At 41.8% G+C, this 16,015-nt stretch overlaps 1 protein-coding gene and 1 non-coding gene across 3 annotated transcripts in view; both read right to left on the reverse strand.

Moving 5' to 3' along the window:
- LOC135336169 (uncharacterized) overlaps positions 1–16,015 on the reverse strand; it is a 41,906-nt gene that overhangs the window by 20,694 nt on the left and 5,197 nt on the right. For both annotated transcript variants that reach the window (XM_064531892.1, XM_064531891.1), the window contains exons 13-53: positions 15,785–15,988; positions 15,511–15,705; positions 15,206–15,409; positions 14,825–15,022; positions 14,262–14,462; positions 13,916–14,119; positions 13,142–13,339; positions 12,581–12,787; positions 12,312–12,515; positions 11,962–12,168; positions 11,579–11,800; positions 11,231–11,452; positions 10,848–11,051; positions 10,524–10,739; positions 10,138–10,344; positions 9,870–10,073; positions 9,620–9,820; positions 9,277–9,471; positions 8,968–9,168; positions 8,473–8,676; positions 8,134–8,343; positions 7,747–7,953; positions 7,476–7,694; positions 7,133–7,339; positions 6,747–6,950; positions 6,355–6,561; positions 5,987–6,190; positions 5,627–5,836; positions 4,702–4,905; positions 4,368–4,577; positions 4,049–4,252; positions 3,745–3,951; positions 3,383–3,589; positions 3,069–3,278; positions 2,744–2,932; positions 2,356–2,553; positions 2,045–2,248; positions 1,668–1,883; positions 1,415–1,621; positions 328–531; positions 74–277 (exon numbers count right to left, since the gene is read on the reverse strand). In XM_064531892.1, the coding sequence (XP_064387962.1) occupies positions 74–277; positions 328–531; positions 1,415–1,621; positions 1,668–1,883; positions 2,045–2,248; positions 2,356–2,553; positions 2,744–2,932; positions 3,069–3,278; positions 3,383–3,589; positions 3,745–3,951; positions 4,049–4,252; positions 4,368–4,577; positions 4,702–4,905; positions 5,627–5,836; positions 5,987–6,190; positions 6,355–6,561; positions 6,747–6,950; positions 7,133–7,339; positions 7,476–7,694; positions 7,747–7,953; positions 8,134–8,343; positions 8,473–8,676; positions 8,968–9,168; positions 9,277–9,471; positions 9,620–9,820; positions 9,870–10,073; positions 10,138–10,344; positions 10,524–10,739; positions 10,848–11,051; positions 11,231–11,452; positions 11,579–11,800; positions 11,962–12,168; positions 12,312–12,515; positions 12,581–12,787; positions 13,142–13,339; positions 13,916–14,119; positions 14,262–14,462; positions 14,825–15,022; positions 15,206–15,409; positions 15,511–15,705; positions 15,785–15,988 (8,430 nt within the window). The remainder of the gene's footprint in view (positions 1–73; positions 278–327; positions 532–1,414; positions 1,622–1,667; positions 1,884–2,044; positions 2,249–2,355; positions 2,554–2,743; positions 2,933–3,068; positions 3,279–3,382; positions 3,590–3,744; positions 3,952–4,048; positions 4,253–4,367; positions 4,578–4,701; positions 4,906–5,626; positions 5,837–5,986; positions 6,191–6,354; positions 6,562–6,746; positions 6,951–7,132; positions 7,340–7,475; positions 7,695–7,746; positions 7,954–8,133; positions 8,344–8,472; positions 8,677–8,967; positions 9,169–9,276; positions 9,472–9,619; positions 9,821–9,869; positions 10,074–10,137; positions 10,345–10,523; positions 10,740–10,847; positions 11,052–11,230; positions 11,453–11,578; positions 11,801–11,961; positions 12,169–12,311; positions 12,516–12,580; positions 12,788–13,141; positions 13,340–13,915; positions 14,120–14,261; positions 14,463–14,824; positions 15,023–15,205; positions 15,410–15,510; positions 15,706–15,784; positions 15,989–16,015) is intronic.
- Positions 13,736–13,807, reverse strand: Trnad-guc (transfer RNA aspartic acid (anticodon GUC)). Its single transcript has one exon. It is a non-coding gene; the product is annotated as a tRNA-Asp (tRNA).

Here is a 16,015-nt window from a genome sequence, read left to right on the forward strand (position 1 = left end):
GGTTAAGAAAACAATCTTACAAGATGAAACTTAATGATACTTGAATTATGCTTATGTTTTCTAAGAAACTCACTACTGCACGTGGCCACAGTTCCGCTCCACACTCCAACAGGACTCAGTCCATCACCACTACACACCCTTGATATGGTGTGACTAGGTGAGTAGCCAGTATCACAAACGTAAGACGCCACATCTCCAAATGGTCGCGGAGTGGCTGCTCCGGAAGCGTAGGCCACATAGCCATTGTCAATGTCCACAAGGTCAGCACATGTAGTTGCTAAGGATACAAGGAGTAGTGAATGAAGTGACAAAGGTATTAGTTTTTACCTTCACAAATTGGAGCTGTTCCACTCCATTCTCCAGGACCTGAGCTAGAGCCGACACAAGTTCTCATTCTGTCTCCACCAGATAGTCCATAACCAATATCACAGCCATAGGTGGCAGCAGTTTGAAAACTAAATGGAGAAGTGGTGTCAGGAGTGTAGGTAATGAATCCATTGGTTGGGATTGCCAAACTGGAACAAATAACCTCTGCAGTAAAGATTTCAATGAAAAATGTTTCTTGCTGCCATCATCTGGATATTATTATTGTTGTGTAAAACATAACTATATAATAGTTAGACACTGTTTAGGAAGTTTCTACGTGATTTAGAAGCCCAAAGGGCGTTCTGTAGAATCCCGAACGCAGTGAGGGTTCTACTAGCCCTGAGGGCTTCTAAATCACGTGGAAACTTCCTAAACAGTGTCTAAGCATTTTAGATCATAGCAACAACGCTCATACGCCTGACAACAATGGTTTGAACGCACAAACAATGGATTCTGAGCCTTCTCCTGTGCCGAACGCTTTCTTGAGTTCCCCTATTACACGGTTTCGAACTACTGAAACCCAGCCCACCCTTCCCTGCTTCCTTCCAAACCAGCCACACCTCCAGCTCTGTCTTTGCAGCAACCAGCCCCACCTCCATATCTGCTGCAGCAACCAGCCCCACCTTCCTATCTGCTCTCTGCTCTCTCTGACCTGCAAGACGAAGGTTCGTAGACTATTTGCTCTCCTCCACAGCCAGTGAGAACCTACTTACTGCTCCAGTGGCAAAGAAAGCAAGAAAATTCGCTCCCCCAAAGTCAAGTAAAGAAGTAGAACAAGCAAGAAAGGAAACAATACCAAAGAAACACTCATTGACGTCAAGTATTGCTTATTATTATTATTATTTGTACTTTTATTATGATTATTATCTTATCTTGATCAAATCTTTGCTACATGATTTTCTATTGAAGTACATGATTTTCTATTGAAGTACATGATTTTCTAAATTGGATAGAACATTTCCTCTAACCAATCAGATTGCAGTATTTATGACAAACATGATCTAAATACTGTTAGACTGCTTGTCTTGTGCTCTGATTGCATACGTACCTAGACAGCTTGGCTCGTTTCTATCCCAGACCCCAACACTAGTTGCCCCGTCACTGATGCAGTTTCTGATAGCAGATCCCTGAAGGTAGTAACCGTCGTTACAAGAGTGAAAGACTTGTGTTCCAAAAATGGGGATGGTGGCCAGAGCAGGATACTGGAATGTGATTGCTCCATTTGCAAGTCCAAGGAGATTAGGGCATAAAATATCTGTACAAAATGTGTTAGTGTACATGCTGTTCATTTTACAACTTACAGTCACAAGTTGGAGCGTCTTCGTTCCACATTCCAACATTTGTTAACCCATCTCCATCCACACAAGCTCTAGTACTTGATCCAGTAAGCCCATACCCAAAGTCGGTATTGCAAGAGTAAGTGGCCACAGTCCCAACATCATATGGTTCACTCGTGTCCAAAGAGTAGGAAACTCGTCCAAAATTATCCGGAACAGTTAGTGCAGTGCAAACAACACCTATACAAATGTATAGACATGCTTATCAAAGATCCCACTTGAAATCAGTTATAACACGGCACGCAAAAATGCTGTATACAGACCACGCGGTATATTATTGAGGAAATAACATTTTCACCAAAATTAATACCTGGAGAACTAGACTACTATGCATGTCTAACCTTCACAAATTGGGACAGTTCCACTCCATTCTCCAGGCCCACCGAGCGAGCCAATACATGTCCTCACTCTGTCTCCACCAGACAATCCAAAACCAGTGTTACACACATAAGTGGCAGCAGTTTGGTAATTAAACAAATCTGCTGTACTCTCAGAAAATTCGATGAATCCATTGACAGGGTTCAACAAAGTTGGACACAAAATAGCTGTAAAAATTGACAACTAAATTTGAGACAAGCATATTAATAATGAACAGTGCTTTTAGTATAGTACAGTGCTAGCAAATGTCGTTTACTGTCTCCATTAATTGTACCTGAGCAGATTGGACTAGATTCATTCCATAAGCCAATAGATGCAGTTCCACCACAAGTACTGGTCATTGATCCATCCAGAAAGAATCCATCGTCACACACAAAAGTAGCAATAGTACCGAAGTCAAAAGGGTTAGTGGTGCCACGACTATAGCTGATCATTCCATTGCTGATGGGGCTCAGAGATGTGCAGGTGATGGCTGCAATGGAGAAGCAAAGCAAATCAAGCACACAATTACACATGACAACATGTATAATTATGTATATAATTATATGTATGACATTGCTACAAACTTGTACTCAAAGATGAAATAGCAATCTTTTTTAGATGAATATACTCCAGATCTGATATTTATATATTTTGGAGACCAGATATACATAAATTCTCACCAACACATGTAGGATTGCTTCCGTCCCACACCCCAATGAGTCCGCCACAAGTCCTCTCCACATTCCCAACCAATCCATATCCGACATTGCAAGCGTAGTTGGCAACTGTGCCGAAAACATGTGGGGCGATGGGGTTGATGTAACTGATCACGCCATTAGTAGGAGGAGCCAGACCAGAGCATGTGATAACTATAAGGGAAAAACATACATGTATATATATACCATCTCTATCCACACATAATTGGGAAAATCAGAATATTTAATTGTTAGCTTACAATACCCAATCGCTATAGTGTGCTCTACAATAATCCTGATTGTAAGATACCTTCACAAGTCGGAGTTTCTCCACTCCATTCTCCAGGACCTGCATTTGAGCCTACACAAATTCTCACTCTGTCTCCAACTGTTAACAAAAGTTTATATCCTGTGTTGCAACTATACGCAGCTGTGGTTTGGTAGTTGAATGGTTCAGTTGTGTCAGTAGCAAACACAATGTCACCATTGGAAGGAGCACTTAGACTGGTGCAAGTAATAGCTGTGAAAGGTAAAATAGAATTAAAGTCACATAATTATACAGTGAGACCTGCCCCTTGATGCAGGGTATCCTTTATAAACAAAGAAAACTCTCTCCGTGCTCACCTAGGCAAACAGGAGCAGCTCCATTCCATGATCCAATTGTGTTTAGACCATCACCACCACAAGTCCTGACGTCACTACCACTAGTTAAGTAAAATCCCTCATCACAGGTGTATGAGGCAATAGTTCCAAAGTTGAATGGATTAGTGCTATCAGGACCGTATGCAAGAAATCCATTGCTGATGGAACTGAGGGACGTACAGGTGATAGCTGTAGGAAGTAGTATCAGCTGTTTAATTCACGTAACACAGATTAACGTGCATATAACACACTAGCTAGGATATAATATACAAATGAAAAGAAGTTTGTCTATATCGAAGACAACTTGCATCATCTGACTGCCTATTTCATATTAATTATCTTACGGAGGCAAGATGGAGCAGTTCCACTCCAAGTTCCTACAGAATCTGAGTCATCTCCACCACATGTACTGCTGATCACACCCCCACTCAGCCCAAATCCAGAGTCACAAACATAGGTGGCCACAGTGCCAAACTCATACAGTGAAGTAGAGTCAATAGAGTAGATGATTCTTCCATTATCAGGAGTAGGCAGAGAATTACAAATTAGAGCTGTAGTATAGGGCAAATAACATTTTAACCATAAACATACAACAGCGTCGAAAAACACGACAGACAGCTCACGCTAAATGTAGTAGTATTATTTTACCTTCACAAGTTGGAGCAGTTCCACTCCATTCTCCAGGACCTGCACTTGAGCTGAGACATGTTCGTATTCTGTTTCCACCGGACAGTCCAAAACCATTAGCACAGCTGTAGGTGACAGTGGTGGTGAAGCTATATGGTGCAGCAGTACCCAGAGAGAATATTGTGAATCCATTGTCTGGAGCATTTAGCTGGGAGCACTCTATCACTGAAAAGATAAATTAAATATCTTCATTGAGCATTATACAAAAATGTTATGATCAATGTTTCTTTCAGCTGTGTTGCATCCTGATTATACATGCGTAATATTGAAATCAACTAACATTCGCAGGAGGGCGGAGCTCCATCCCAGATTCCCACCACCCCATCGGGTCCTCCTCCAATGCAATTCCTTTGCTGATTCCCGCTGAGATAGTAACCAGTGTCACAAGCATGATTGGCCAACGAGCCATAGTCACTGGTAGTGGTACCGGGAGGAGGGATGATAGTGATGACACCATTGTCGAGAGTATCAAGTGTAGGACACATGACAACTACAAGCAAAGAGAAGTACTAGTGTGAGCAAAGTAAAACAGTATAAGCATGTTTACAATAGTGATTCTAGTAATGGACTGAGTTTGGATTATAGAAGAAAAGAATCCTATATGAAGTACGTACCACCACAAGTCGTAGTAGTGCTGGACCATACTCCTACAGGACTGGAGCCATCACCACTACAAATCCGGTCTACATCTCCTTCTATCCCATACCCAGTATTGCACAAGTGTGAAGCCACAGTATTAAAGTCAAGTGGAGGAGTTGTGTCCGTGAAGTAGTTGATGCGTCCATTTACAATAGACGTAAGCGGTGAACATGTGATAGCTGCAGAATGAGCCAATGACAAAACAAGGACGTTCTATTATTAGCAATATAATTATAATGTGTACAACAGTATGGCAATGCTGAGTATAAGAGCTACACCAATATGCACACTTGAGCAAGCGTTAGTCGTGTACAGTCAGCATGTATTGTTACCATACAAACAATAGACCCACATTGTTACTTAATAATTATTATGCAGTCATCAGAAGTATTGTATAATCAGTATGATTGCAGTATAGGGTGCTAAGAAGATCAAAAATGTATGTGTTTAGCAACACGTTACTGCTGTAGTAAATAATTGAGACGTTGAGTGAAATCTATTTAGAGAACTAAAACACCCCACCCCCTTGGACGCCCCTCCGTATAACTAGTTTTGGCGGATTTGACTGTTAAAATACGGTGGACACAACGTCAATGCTGTAGTAGCCACACCTGAGACACCAAATTAAAAAATACCATGTCGGTTCAAATGGCTCATTGACCAAATACAATACCCGCCAAATTTTTGAGAGAAATCGCTGAGCTGTGATAGAAACATCATGAAGACATGTGAGCAAGTGTTGGTGGTGTAACGGCCATATAATTATTGGAGCCTCTTAGTACCGTTGAAAAAACTACGGGGATAGTACCCCGTCTCCCATAATGACGTCCATAATAAGTAAGGATAATCCTTTCTTAAAAAGGAAGATTGCATAGAGGTTTCACTGTAATACGCACATACCTTCACAGGTTGGAGCAGTTCCACTCCAGTCTCCACCTATTGAGCTAGTTCGCGAAAAAACACAAATCCTCACAACGTCTCCACTAGTCAATCCCAATCCACTATCACAGGAGTAGGTGGCAGTGGTTTGGTAGTCAAATGGAGCAGTAGTATCAGATGCATAAGTGATCATTCCATTAATGGGTGGAGTTAGACTTGAGCATGTTATGGCTGCACTCGGAAAAAAGTTAGTAATAGGTTGATTATTGCATGTGGAAAAAATTCACAATGTTAGAGTGACTTGAAACTATGCAACAGCAGTTATAAATAATTCCTACAAAAAAATTATTGTGAAAGTTAACGTCATTCATGTTATCATACCCGAGCAAACTGGTGCACTGCCACTCCATTCGCCAACAGTATCAGCTGAATCTCCTGTGCACTCCCTACGATCAGAGCCTTGAAGGAAGAAGCCGTCATTGCAGGAGTAAGTGGCAGTTGTGGTGAAGTCATATGAAGCGGTGGTAGCAGCACTGTAAGAAATCACTCCATTGCTGATTAAAGGCAGAACGGAGCACGTGATGCCTGAAATTAATGAAGATGTGTCGATGATGACCATAGCAATTCCAGATGTGTGCATTTTCTTAATTAGTCTAACAAGAATTACAGTGAAAATTACTGTGTAGTTGCATAAGCACATGTACATAATTATGTATATACACTCAGTAATAAACTGCAGCTCATCTTACGGTCGCAGCCAGGATCCACTCCATTCCAGACTCCTACAGTTGACGAGCTGTCACCATTACAAGTTCTGGTATTAGTAGCAACAATCAGACCATAGCCCGAGTTGCACTGATAGGTGGCCACAGTCCCAAAATCATATGGTAAGGTGGTGTCAGTGTTGTAGACGAGTACTCCATTATTAGGAGTTGGAAGACCACTGCACATGATGGCTGCACAAACGTAAATTAATTTGATGATTTGAAGAATTTATGGCAGGCTTTTCATGTCTATGAACTGAAATCATCAAGCATGATGTACTATGGGTGCATGTCTAGGGTAAATTTCATTCTATAGCAAGGGTTCTAGACATGACATTTACTCCACTCGTACAGTGTACCACCAAAACACAACTCACGTTCACAGGTATATCTGCCTCCAACCCACTCTCCGCCATTCAAATCTTCACAGACAGCCAGGGTACGAGGAATGCTACCAGAGAGTGCAAACCCAGTATTGCAGTCATAGGTGGCAGTGGTGAGGTAATCAAAGGGAGGGGTGGTGTCAGGAGAGTATGAAATAAGTCCATTATCAGGAACAGACAGGGCAGTGCAGTCGATAGCTGTGATAGGGAATAGTAAACTTTGTAAACTGTCATCTATTCGTATCACATGCATGTATTGTACTGACAGTGATGCATAAGTAACATTGTAGAAAGTGTGGACATGATCAGTTTGAATTTAAGGCAATAGTTGTAGACGTGCAGAACCTACCTGAGGTCAAACTAAGCCTTAGCAAACTTACGAGAGCATACAGGTGCAGGGTTGTTCCATATGCCAGTAATGGTACCAGATCTATCAATGACACATGTTCTCATTGCATCTCCCACCAGATCAAACCCATCAATGCACTCATGTGTAGCAACAGTGCCGAAATCATACGGTTCAGCAGTGTCAGGTCCATAGATCAAGATTGCATTAGCTGGTGGACTCAGTGCATCACACAGGACAGCTGAAATATGCATGGAAATAGTATACAGCTTTTGAATACAGAGTAAATCCGTAATTATGGTGTGACCTATACGTTGAAAGTACTGTATTGAAATCACATGCCAAAACAAATTTAATTCTCATATTGTAGTCATCACCTGAACAGAAGAGTTCCTGTCCAGTCCACACTCCATTGAGACTGTCATCATCGCTCTCACACAGCCTAATGGGGTCCACCCCACTGGGAGTTAGGCCAAAACCAGAGTTACACACGTAGGTGGCTGTTGTACCCAGCTCAAACGGAGGGAAGTCCATCTCTAATGTGGAGAACCTCACTAGGCCGTTAGCAGGGTTGGACAATTGCGGACACATTAGCGCTGTAAAAAAGACAATGATATCAGCTCAACTATGTTAATCAGAAATACCAACCTTCACAGATAGGATCTGTTCCAGTCCATTCTCCAGGTCCAGAACTGGAACCAACACAAGTCCTAACAGTGTTCCCACCAGCCAGTCGGTATCCAAATCTGCATCGGAATGTGCCCGTGGTGAGATAGTCGAATGGAAAAGTGTCAGAGGTTGGAGTGTAGTCAACAAATCCATTAGTTGGAGCTGTCAGTCTGGGACATTCAATAGCTGTAAGGGAAATTATGATAACTCCGCATTCTGATATTATTATTACCCTTCTGAAATTTGAATGTGTAGTATATATAGAAAATATACAGTAATAGCAGGGTGTCATTCTGTCTAAGGTCATGCAGGTATGTTGCCATGAAATACTACTCCAGTTGTGAAACATAACATTATATAGATTACCCATGCAAGTTGGTGCACTCCTCCCATTCCAGCTTCCAAATGAAGAGGAAATGTCTCCTGTACACTCTCTAGTAATGGCTCCAGATAGATAGAACCCTTCATTGCAGGAGTGTGTAGCTATCGTAGCCAGGTCATAGGAACCAACAACACTGTCTGGATTATACGAGATTATCCCATTTGATATTGGATCCAGTTGAGAACATTTAATAGCTGTGTGTGTGTACAAAAGCATGGCATTGATCACTTACAATAATATAATGCTCTTCGTATGTTAATGAATGCAGAATGTATGCATGCATATACAGATTCTTGTTCAATAATGGTAGATGTCAAACGTACGATCACATAATGATGGTGTCCCAAGCCAGTATCCAGTGGTACTGGACCCATCTCCATAGCAAGACCTTGTTCCTCCTACCCTTAGCCCAAAACCAGGGTTACACATAGTTGTAGCATCAGTACCATAGTCGTGAGGTGCAGTAACGTCAGTGGAGTAGAAAATCTCTCCGTTAGTAACGGATGGCAATGCTGAGCACATAATCACTGCAATAGTGTATTAGAATAGGTGTCAGTTGATCGATCAATTATTAATTATTAAATGCAAAGGACAATTATACTCGCTCAATTTCAAGTGACCAAATTGATCCTTTCCAGTCCATTTTCACACAAAATAATTACTTAGAAGTTACTGGCTGGAAAATGGTGCAATAAAGCCACTACGGACCCATTTTGGTAATGTAAGTCTGTTGACTTAAACTTGAACTAAATTATTATCTCTGTTTAAGCGCTTTCCGTACTAATTCAGATTGCAAAAAATAAACAGCCTATACTTACGTTCACAGGTTGGAGGGATTCCAGTCCATTCCCCAGCACCTGAGCTAGAGGCACCACAAGTACTCACACTATCTCCACCGGACAGTGCATAACCTGTGTTACAGTTGTAGGTGGCAGTGGCCATGAATCCCAGTGAAGTTACTGATTCACTGTATTCTATTATGCCGTTCGTCAGTGGGGGTAGAATTGGACACATGATGTCTGTATAGGGTCAAAAGTAAACTCTTAGTTCACAAACGCAAGTGGCTATGGCTCACGAACAAATGTATTGTACTCAGTCACTCGAAGTTTGCACATTCCAAACCTCACCTGAACAAACTGGATTTGTGCCATCCCAAGATCCGATTGTAACATCTCCCCCGCAAGTTCTCATTTCATTGCCCTCCAAGAAGAACCCTTCATTGCAAAAGTAACTGGCTGTCGTTCCATACCCGTATGGACTCCCTCCCATACTGTACTCTATTCGTCCATTGTTGATTGCATCCAGAGACGAGCATACCACATCTGCATAATGGTGAAAAGTAATATAAACAGTTATCTAGATGCACATGGACAGAAAAAAATGCATACCGTCTGACTCCGATCATAAATGTCACACAAATGCAGATTCTTGTGAGATATTGAGCCACAGTGTTTGCACTGTTTTTCTTACCGTCACAGGTGGCTCCATTACCAGACCATTCCCCGGCATTAGGGTCATCTCCTCCACAGAGTCTCTCAGTTACTCCCACTGGCCCAAACCCATCATTGCAGCTGTAAGTTGCTGTAGTCTCATAATCAAAAGGAGCAGTGGTATCGGGAGAATATTGGATCTCGCCATTATCAGGAGCAGGCAAAGAGGTGCACATGACACCTAAAAACAGAATATAATCTGAGAAGCCAATAATTGTTATAATACAAACCTTCACAAATGGGAGCAATTCCTCTCCATTCTCCAGGACCTAAACTGGAGCCAATACAATTTCTCACTCTGTCTCCACCAGAGAGTTCAAAGCCAGCATCACAACCGTAGGTGGCAGTGGTTTGATAGTCAAAAGGAGATGTTGTGTCAGATACGTATGTTATGAACCCATTAGTTGGTACAGTCAAGCTTGTACAAGTGATATCTGAAATAGATGATTTTTGCTATTTACATATATACGCAACTTGAAATGTGATAGGTATACATACCTAGACAGCTTGGCTCGTTTCTATCCCAGACCCCAACACTAGTTGCCCCGTCACTGGTGCAGTTTCTGATAGCAGATCCTTGGAGATAGTAACCATTGTTACAAGAGTGGAATGCTTGTGTTTCGAAAACTAGGGAGGTCGCTAGAGCAGGATACTGGAATGTAATCACTCCGTTGGTTAGTTCAGAGAGATCAGGGCATACAATATCTAAAGTAGAGAACATCGATGTTATTATTTATTGGAAATAGGACATAGCACAAAACATAAACAGGATATAGCACAAATCATGCCAAATATTAGTTTGGACTAAGAAAATTAACTGCATTGAGGTAACTTTGCATGTGGTAATTATTTTTCGAAATGGAAAGCTGTTTACACAAACTCACAGTCGCAGGTTGGAGAGACTCCATTCCACACTCCCACAATGGTCAATCTATCTCCATCCACACAAGTTCTAGTACTTGATCCAGTAAGCCCATACCCAAAGTTGATATTGCAAGAGTAAGTGGCCACAGTCCCAACATCATATGGTTCAATCGTGTCCGGAGAGTAGGAAACTTTTCCAAAATTATCCGGAGAAGTTAGTGCATCACAAACAATACCTGCGCAAATAACCAATCTGGAATTAAATCCATGCATATATAGAATCTTTGTGCTGAAACAAAATTCCCGTCAACCGTTTGACAGAATTTATAAGCTTATATTCTAACCTTCACAAGTTGGAGCACTTCCACTCCATTCTCCAGGACCTGCACTTGAGCTGACACATGTTCTCACTCTATCTCCACCAAACAGTCCATAGCCATTGTTACAAGAGTACGTGACAGTGGTTTGGTAGTTAAAGGGAGCTGTAGTGTCACCTTGGTAGCCAATCTGGCCATTGCTCGGACTTGACAAACTCGGACAAGTCACAGCTGCACAGTGAGGGAGTTAAAAATTAGAGAGTCAAATTAATGTACAAATGTATAATTATACACTATAGCTGTATGTTTGAGGTTCATCAACAATTTGTCAAAAGGACTTAATTGAGTTTGGATGTACGTAGCTCTTTAGAAGCGGACTGCTAAATAAATGCAGTCTCCCTAGAACTTACTTCCACAGAAAGGTATGCTTCCACTCCATAGACCACTGTTAGTGAATCCATTAGTACTAAGCCCATCTCCCAAGCAGGTCCTAGTCATGCCACCAATCAGATAATAACCTTCGTTGCAGGTGTACATTGCCACACTGTTATAATCATATGGTGAAGTGGCATCCGGAGAAATGGATATAAGCACATTGCTGATAAGGAGATCAGTCTGGGTGCACTGAATGGCTGTGAAATGAATTAGTACCAATTTTATGTAGTGCCACTTGGTATGAAGTGTTCTCTAATTAAGTAAGTGAGACTATGAGAGGATAAGTAATTTTAACGCATCATACGTAGCATAAGAACACTCACGTGAGCAAGTTAACTGAGCACCGACCCACTCTCCATTGAGACTCTGAGCATCACTCTGACAGATGGCCGACACTGGTACTACTCCACTGACTGGGAACCCATAGCCAATGTCACATGTGTATTCAGCTATAGTGCCCAGCTCATAGGGAGGGGAGTCAGATTCTAATGTGACGTAACGAATGGCACCATTGGTCGGCTCAGGCAGGGGAGAGCACATTAGAGCTGAAATAAGAATGAAGAATTCTTGATTTGCTATAATTGACACATATATGCCCCAGTATAGACATTTTCTTATCTGATAGACTTTACTGTGCACAGTAATTTTTTTATGATGGCAGTTGCAGAGGTGTTATAGTGGGAACACAAGCAACCAGTAGAAATACCTTCACAAATCGGAGCAGCTCCACTCCATTCTCCAGGACCAGCATTTGACCCAACACAATTTCTAATAGTGTTTCCAACAGCAGACAGTCTAAAACCATTGTCACAGCTATAGGTGGCAGTAGTTTGGTAGTCAAACGGAGCAGTGGTGTCAGTGGTGTAGGTGATGACTCCATTAGAGGGATCAGTCAATCTTGAACAAGTGATGTCTGCATAGAAAATAATGAAGTGAGATTTGAGAAAGCTTACAAGAACAAACAATAATACTCTTTGCACATTCACGTATACTATATAATTATACATGCAGAAAGCTTGCAACATCATTGCTAGAAGAGTAGTTTTGGTTCCATACCTGAACAGCGTGGATCGGTTCCATCCCAGTTCCCAACAATACTGGCCTCACTCCCACCACACGATCTCATCATGTTACCCTCAAGAAAGAATCCAGTGTTACATGTGTATACAGCAGCTGTTCCAAAGTCAAACGGAGCAGTGATGTCAGGACTGTAACTGATCATTCCATTATCGATCGAATTAAGAGCTATGCAAGTGATGGCTGAGGGAAAAGAACAACCAAAACTCAATACATTTGAAGTAAAACTATGCATGGTTCCAACTTACAATTGCAGACTGGGGCAGTTCCACTCCACACCCCACGGATGCTGGAGTCATCTCCCCCACAAGTCCTGGCCGGGTGTCCTCCAGTGAGCCCAAACCCAGCATTACAGGTGTAAGTGGCCACAGTATTGTAGTCATGAGGAGAGGTAGTGTCGGTAGTGAAGAATATTCCACCATTTTGTGGGGCAGGGAGACTGGTACATGTCAGTGCTGTACGAATGCGACACAGTCATACCTCCTCAATATAAAAAGAATTCACTCGAGCATAGCAAACTATAATTTATAGTGAGGTGGAAGTTTCCAACAACTAATCAAACAAGAATCAAACATGGGTATATTCCACATAACAGACGGAAGGAAATATTAGCTACCATCAACGAAAAGGACAACTACAGAACTACCAAAATATATTTTTAGCAAACATGCATATAATTATAAGTTATAACTGGATGTTGAAGGAACTTTGAACACAAAGTAAATGTGAAGTATAGGGCCTTACAGAAGAGAACTATATACTTCCACCTCGTACTTTAATACATAATACACCTCAGGATAATTGTTTACCTTCACATGTTGGACCAGATCCACTCCATTCCCCGGGACCTGAGCTAGAGCTGCCACATGTTCTCAGCCTGACTCCATCAGACAGTCCAAAGCCAGTATGACAACTATAGCTAGCAGTAGTTCGGAAATTAAAGGGAGGACAGGTGGAGTAACTTATGACCCCGTTACCAGGAGTCACTAACGTAGAGCATGTAACAGCTGCATGTAGTATAAGAATTAAAGTTTGTAGTAAAATAAGTGTGTTATATATTGCTACTTAGATCCCACCTGGGAGTATTTAGGGAGTTACAGTTCCCGGTAGTTATTAGATAATATTGCTCGGCAATGAAAATTGGGATCTAGATCTAGATCATGTGCATTCAGTATCTACATAGTGTCACTCAGCCCTCGGGATTTGGGTATTATAAACATAATTATAGATACCTCATGCCTTATGATGTAACTATTACATGATGGGAAACAACCTATACCTATTTCCAACTCAACAACAAAAAACTCCCCATTTGACCCAAGATGTTTTCCATGTGACACAAATTGATACCCATGCGCCACACATTAGCAGCTATAGCCAATTACGGTATAATAAAAATACTGCTCCCCGACCGGGAATCGAACCCGGGTCTTCCGCATGACAGGCGGAGATACTCACCACTATATTATCGAGGACTGCACACAAACATATTTAAAAGAGCTGGATTCGTCTCACGGTGTGCATGCAAATCGGAAGTTCCCTTGATATCCCCACAGAATATGAAAACCATTGCTTTTACTCACCTACGCAGCTGGGATCCCTATCACTCCATACTCCTACTGTACTCAGTCCATTGCCACCGCATGATCGTGCATCATTGCCTTGCAAGTAGTACCCAGTATCACAAGAGTATTGAGCCACAGTGTTGTAGTCATAGTTAGGTACTTGGTCAGGTCCATAGGTGATGATACCATTAGGAATAACGAGAATATTGGCACACTGGATAGCTACAAGTGAACAGGAATTAACGTATCATTTATCTATACTATGCACCCGATACTATATCGCTCATCTATCTCATCTATTTCATCTAAAAAATGTAATTACCACCTAAAGATTATTTTTCGATACAGAGAAAATTATACTTACGTTCACAAATTGGCGAAGTTCCACTCCACTCTCCCAGTCGATTAGATCCACCACAATTTCTTTGTCGATTTCCACTGGACAGCCCAAACCCTGGATCACACACATAAGTGGCTGTGGTACCAAAGTCAAATGGAACCAAAGTGTCAAGTGAGTAGGTGATGATTCCGTTTGCAGGAGAAGTTAAACTAGAGCATTCAATTGCTGCATGGACAAAAGTTACACATGCTGTATTATGAAGACTAGAGTTACACAATAAGTATAGTCAGCATCTTATAGGTAACAGAGCAACAGAGAGGATTGTGCAAGTACATAGAAACATGAACACTGCATGGTGTACCCGTGAATAAAATATTGTAACTATAATTATAATGGCCCCAACAAGGAAACTCAACACATGAATGTCATTCTACACATGGTATAGGACATTCATTGCCATTCATTTGAAGTCAACAGCTTAAAAGAAACAACAGCTTAAAACTACTCTATATATAGCAGTATTATGATCAGTCATTTGAACAGACAACACTTATGAGATGTATAAGCTCACGCGCACTCATACTTACCTTCACAACTTGGATTGCTTCCAGTCCACGTTCCAGTTATGGTTAACCCATTCCCAGTGCATGTTCTGGTTCCACTTCCAACCAAGTAGTAGCCATCCAGACACACGAATGATGCCACTGTGCTATGTACAAACTCACCAGAGGAGTCATACGACAGTTCACTGTTGCTCACGTCAGCCAGAGCAGGACAAATGATCACTGTAAAGTAGGAAGTAGGAATTGCATGGTCAAATATTGGATACAAGCGAACTTCACAATAATTATATGCATAATCTTCTCAGGTAGAACCTATAGTAGTATGGAGATATCTATAAATCATTCAGCACCATTAACATGAACCAAGTATACTATCCGAATGAGTGATGAAGTTATATCTCTTACCATTACAAGCTGGGGCAACTCCAGACCAGAATCCACCCCCAAGAGGAGAAAGCATACACGTCCTGACTCTATCTCCACCACTCAGACCAAACCCATTGTTACAGCGGTATGTGGCAATAGTCTCAAAGTCAAACGGTGCAGAAGTATCAGCTGCGTAACTGATGTCCCCATTGGTGAGAGCAGTCAAACTGGAGCAGGTTACAGCTGTAGACATTGTAAGCATTAATATTAGGAAATGCATGACCGTTTGCATCAGTTTTAGTAAGGCTGTCATTACGGCGTAGTAGTGTAGCTAGAGCACGCACGTATGCACATTGGAGCCAATCCTCTCCAAGTTCCCGATACACTGGAACCTTCACACACTCTACTAGAGTCTCCCTGGAGGTAGAATCCCGGATTGCAAGAGTATGTGGCAGTAGTACCATATGGGTATGGGACCGTTCCTTGATTGTACGATATGGCACCATCGGCTATTGAGCTTAGGGTAGAGCAGGTGATTGCTGTATAAAGAAGTACAATCTCACCGCTTAAAACAAGGCTGTACATCATACTTCAATTGTGATTGACTATCGTTCTTACCCACACAGGTGACATCACTACCACTCCAGATTCCAGCTGAGAGGCTGTCATCTCCTTCACAAGTCCTCACCATGTTACCTACCAGAGCATATCCAGTATTGCAGTTGTAAGTGGCAGTGGTTCCATGTAAGAACGGAGCAGTAGTGCCAGTGTCGTATGTGATGATACCATTAGCAGGATCAGACAGACCAGAGCACAGGAGAGCTGGAGAGAATACAATATCTACTGTGA

This window comes from Halichondria panicea, chromosome 5 (assembly GCF_963675165.1).
Source record: "Halichondria panicea chromosome 5, odHalPani1.1, whole genome shotgun sequence".
In the NCBI taxonomy this organism is placed as follows: domain Eukaryota; kingdom Metazoa; phylum Porifera; class Demospongiae; order Suberitida; family Halichondriidae; genus Halichondria; species Halichondria panicea.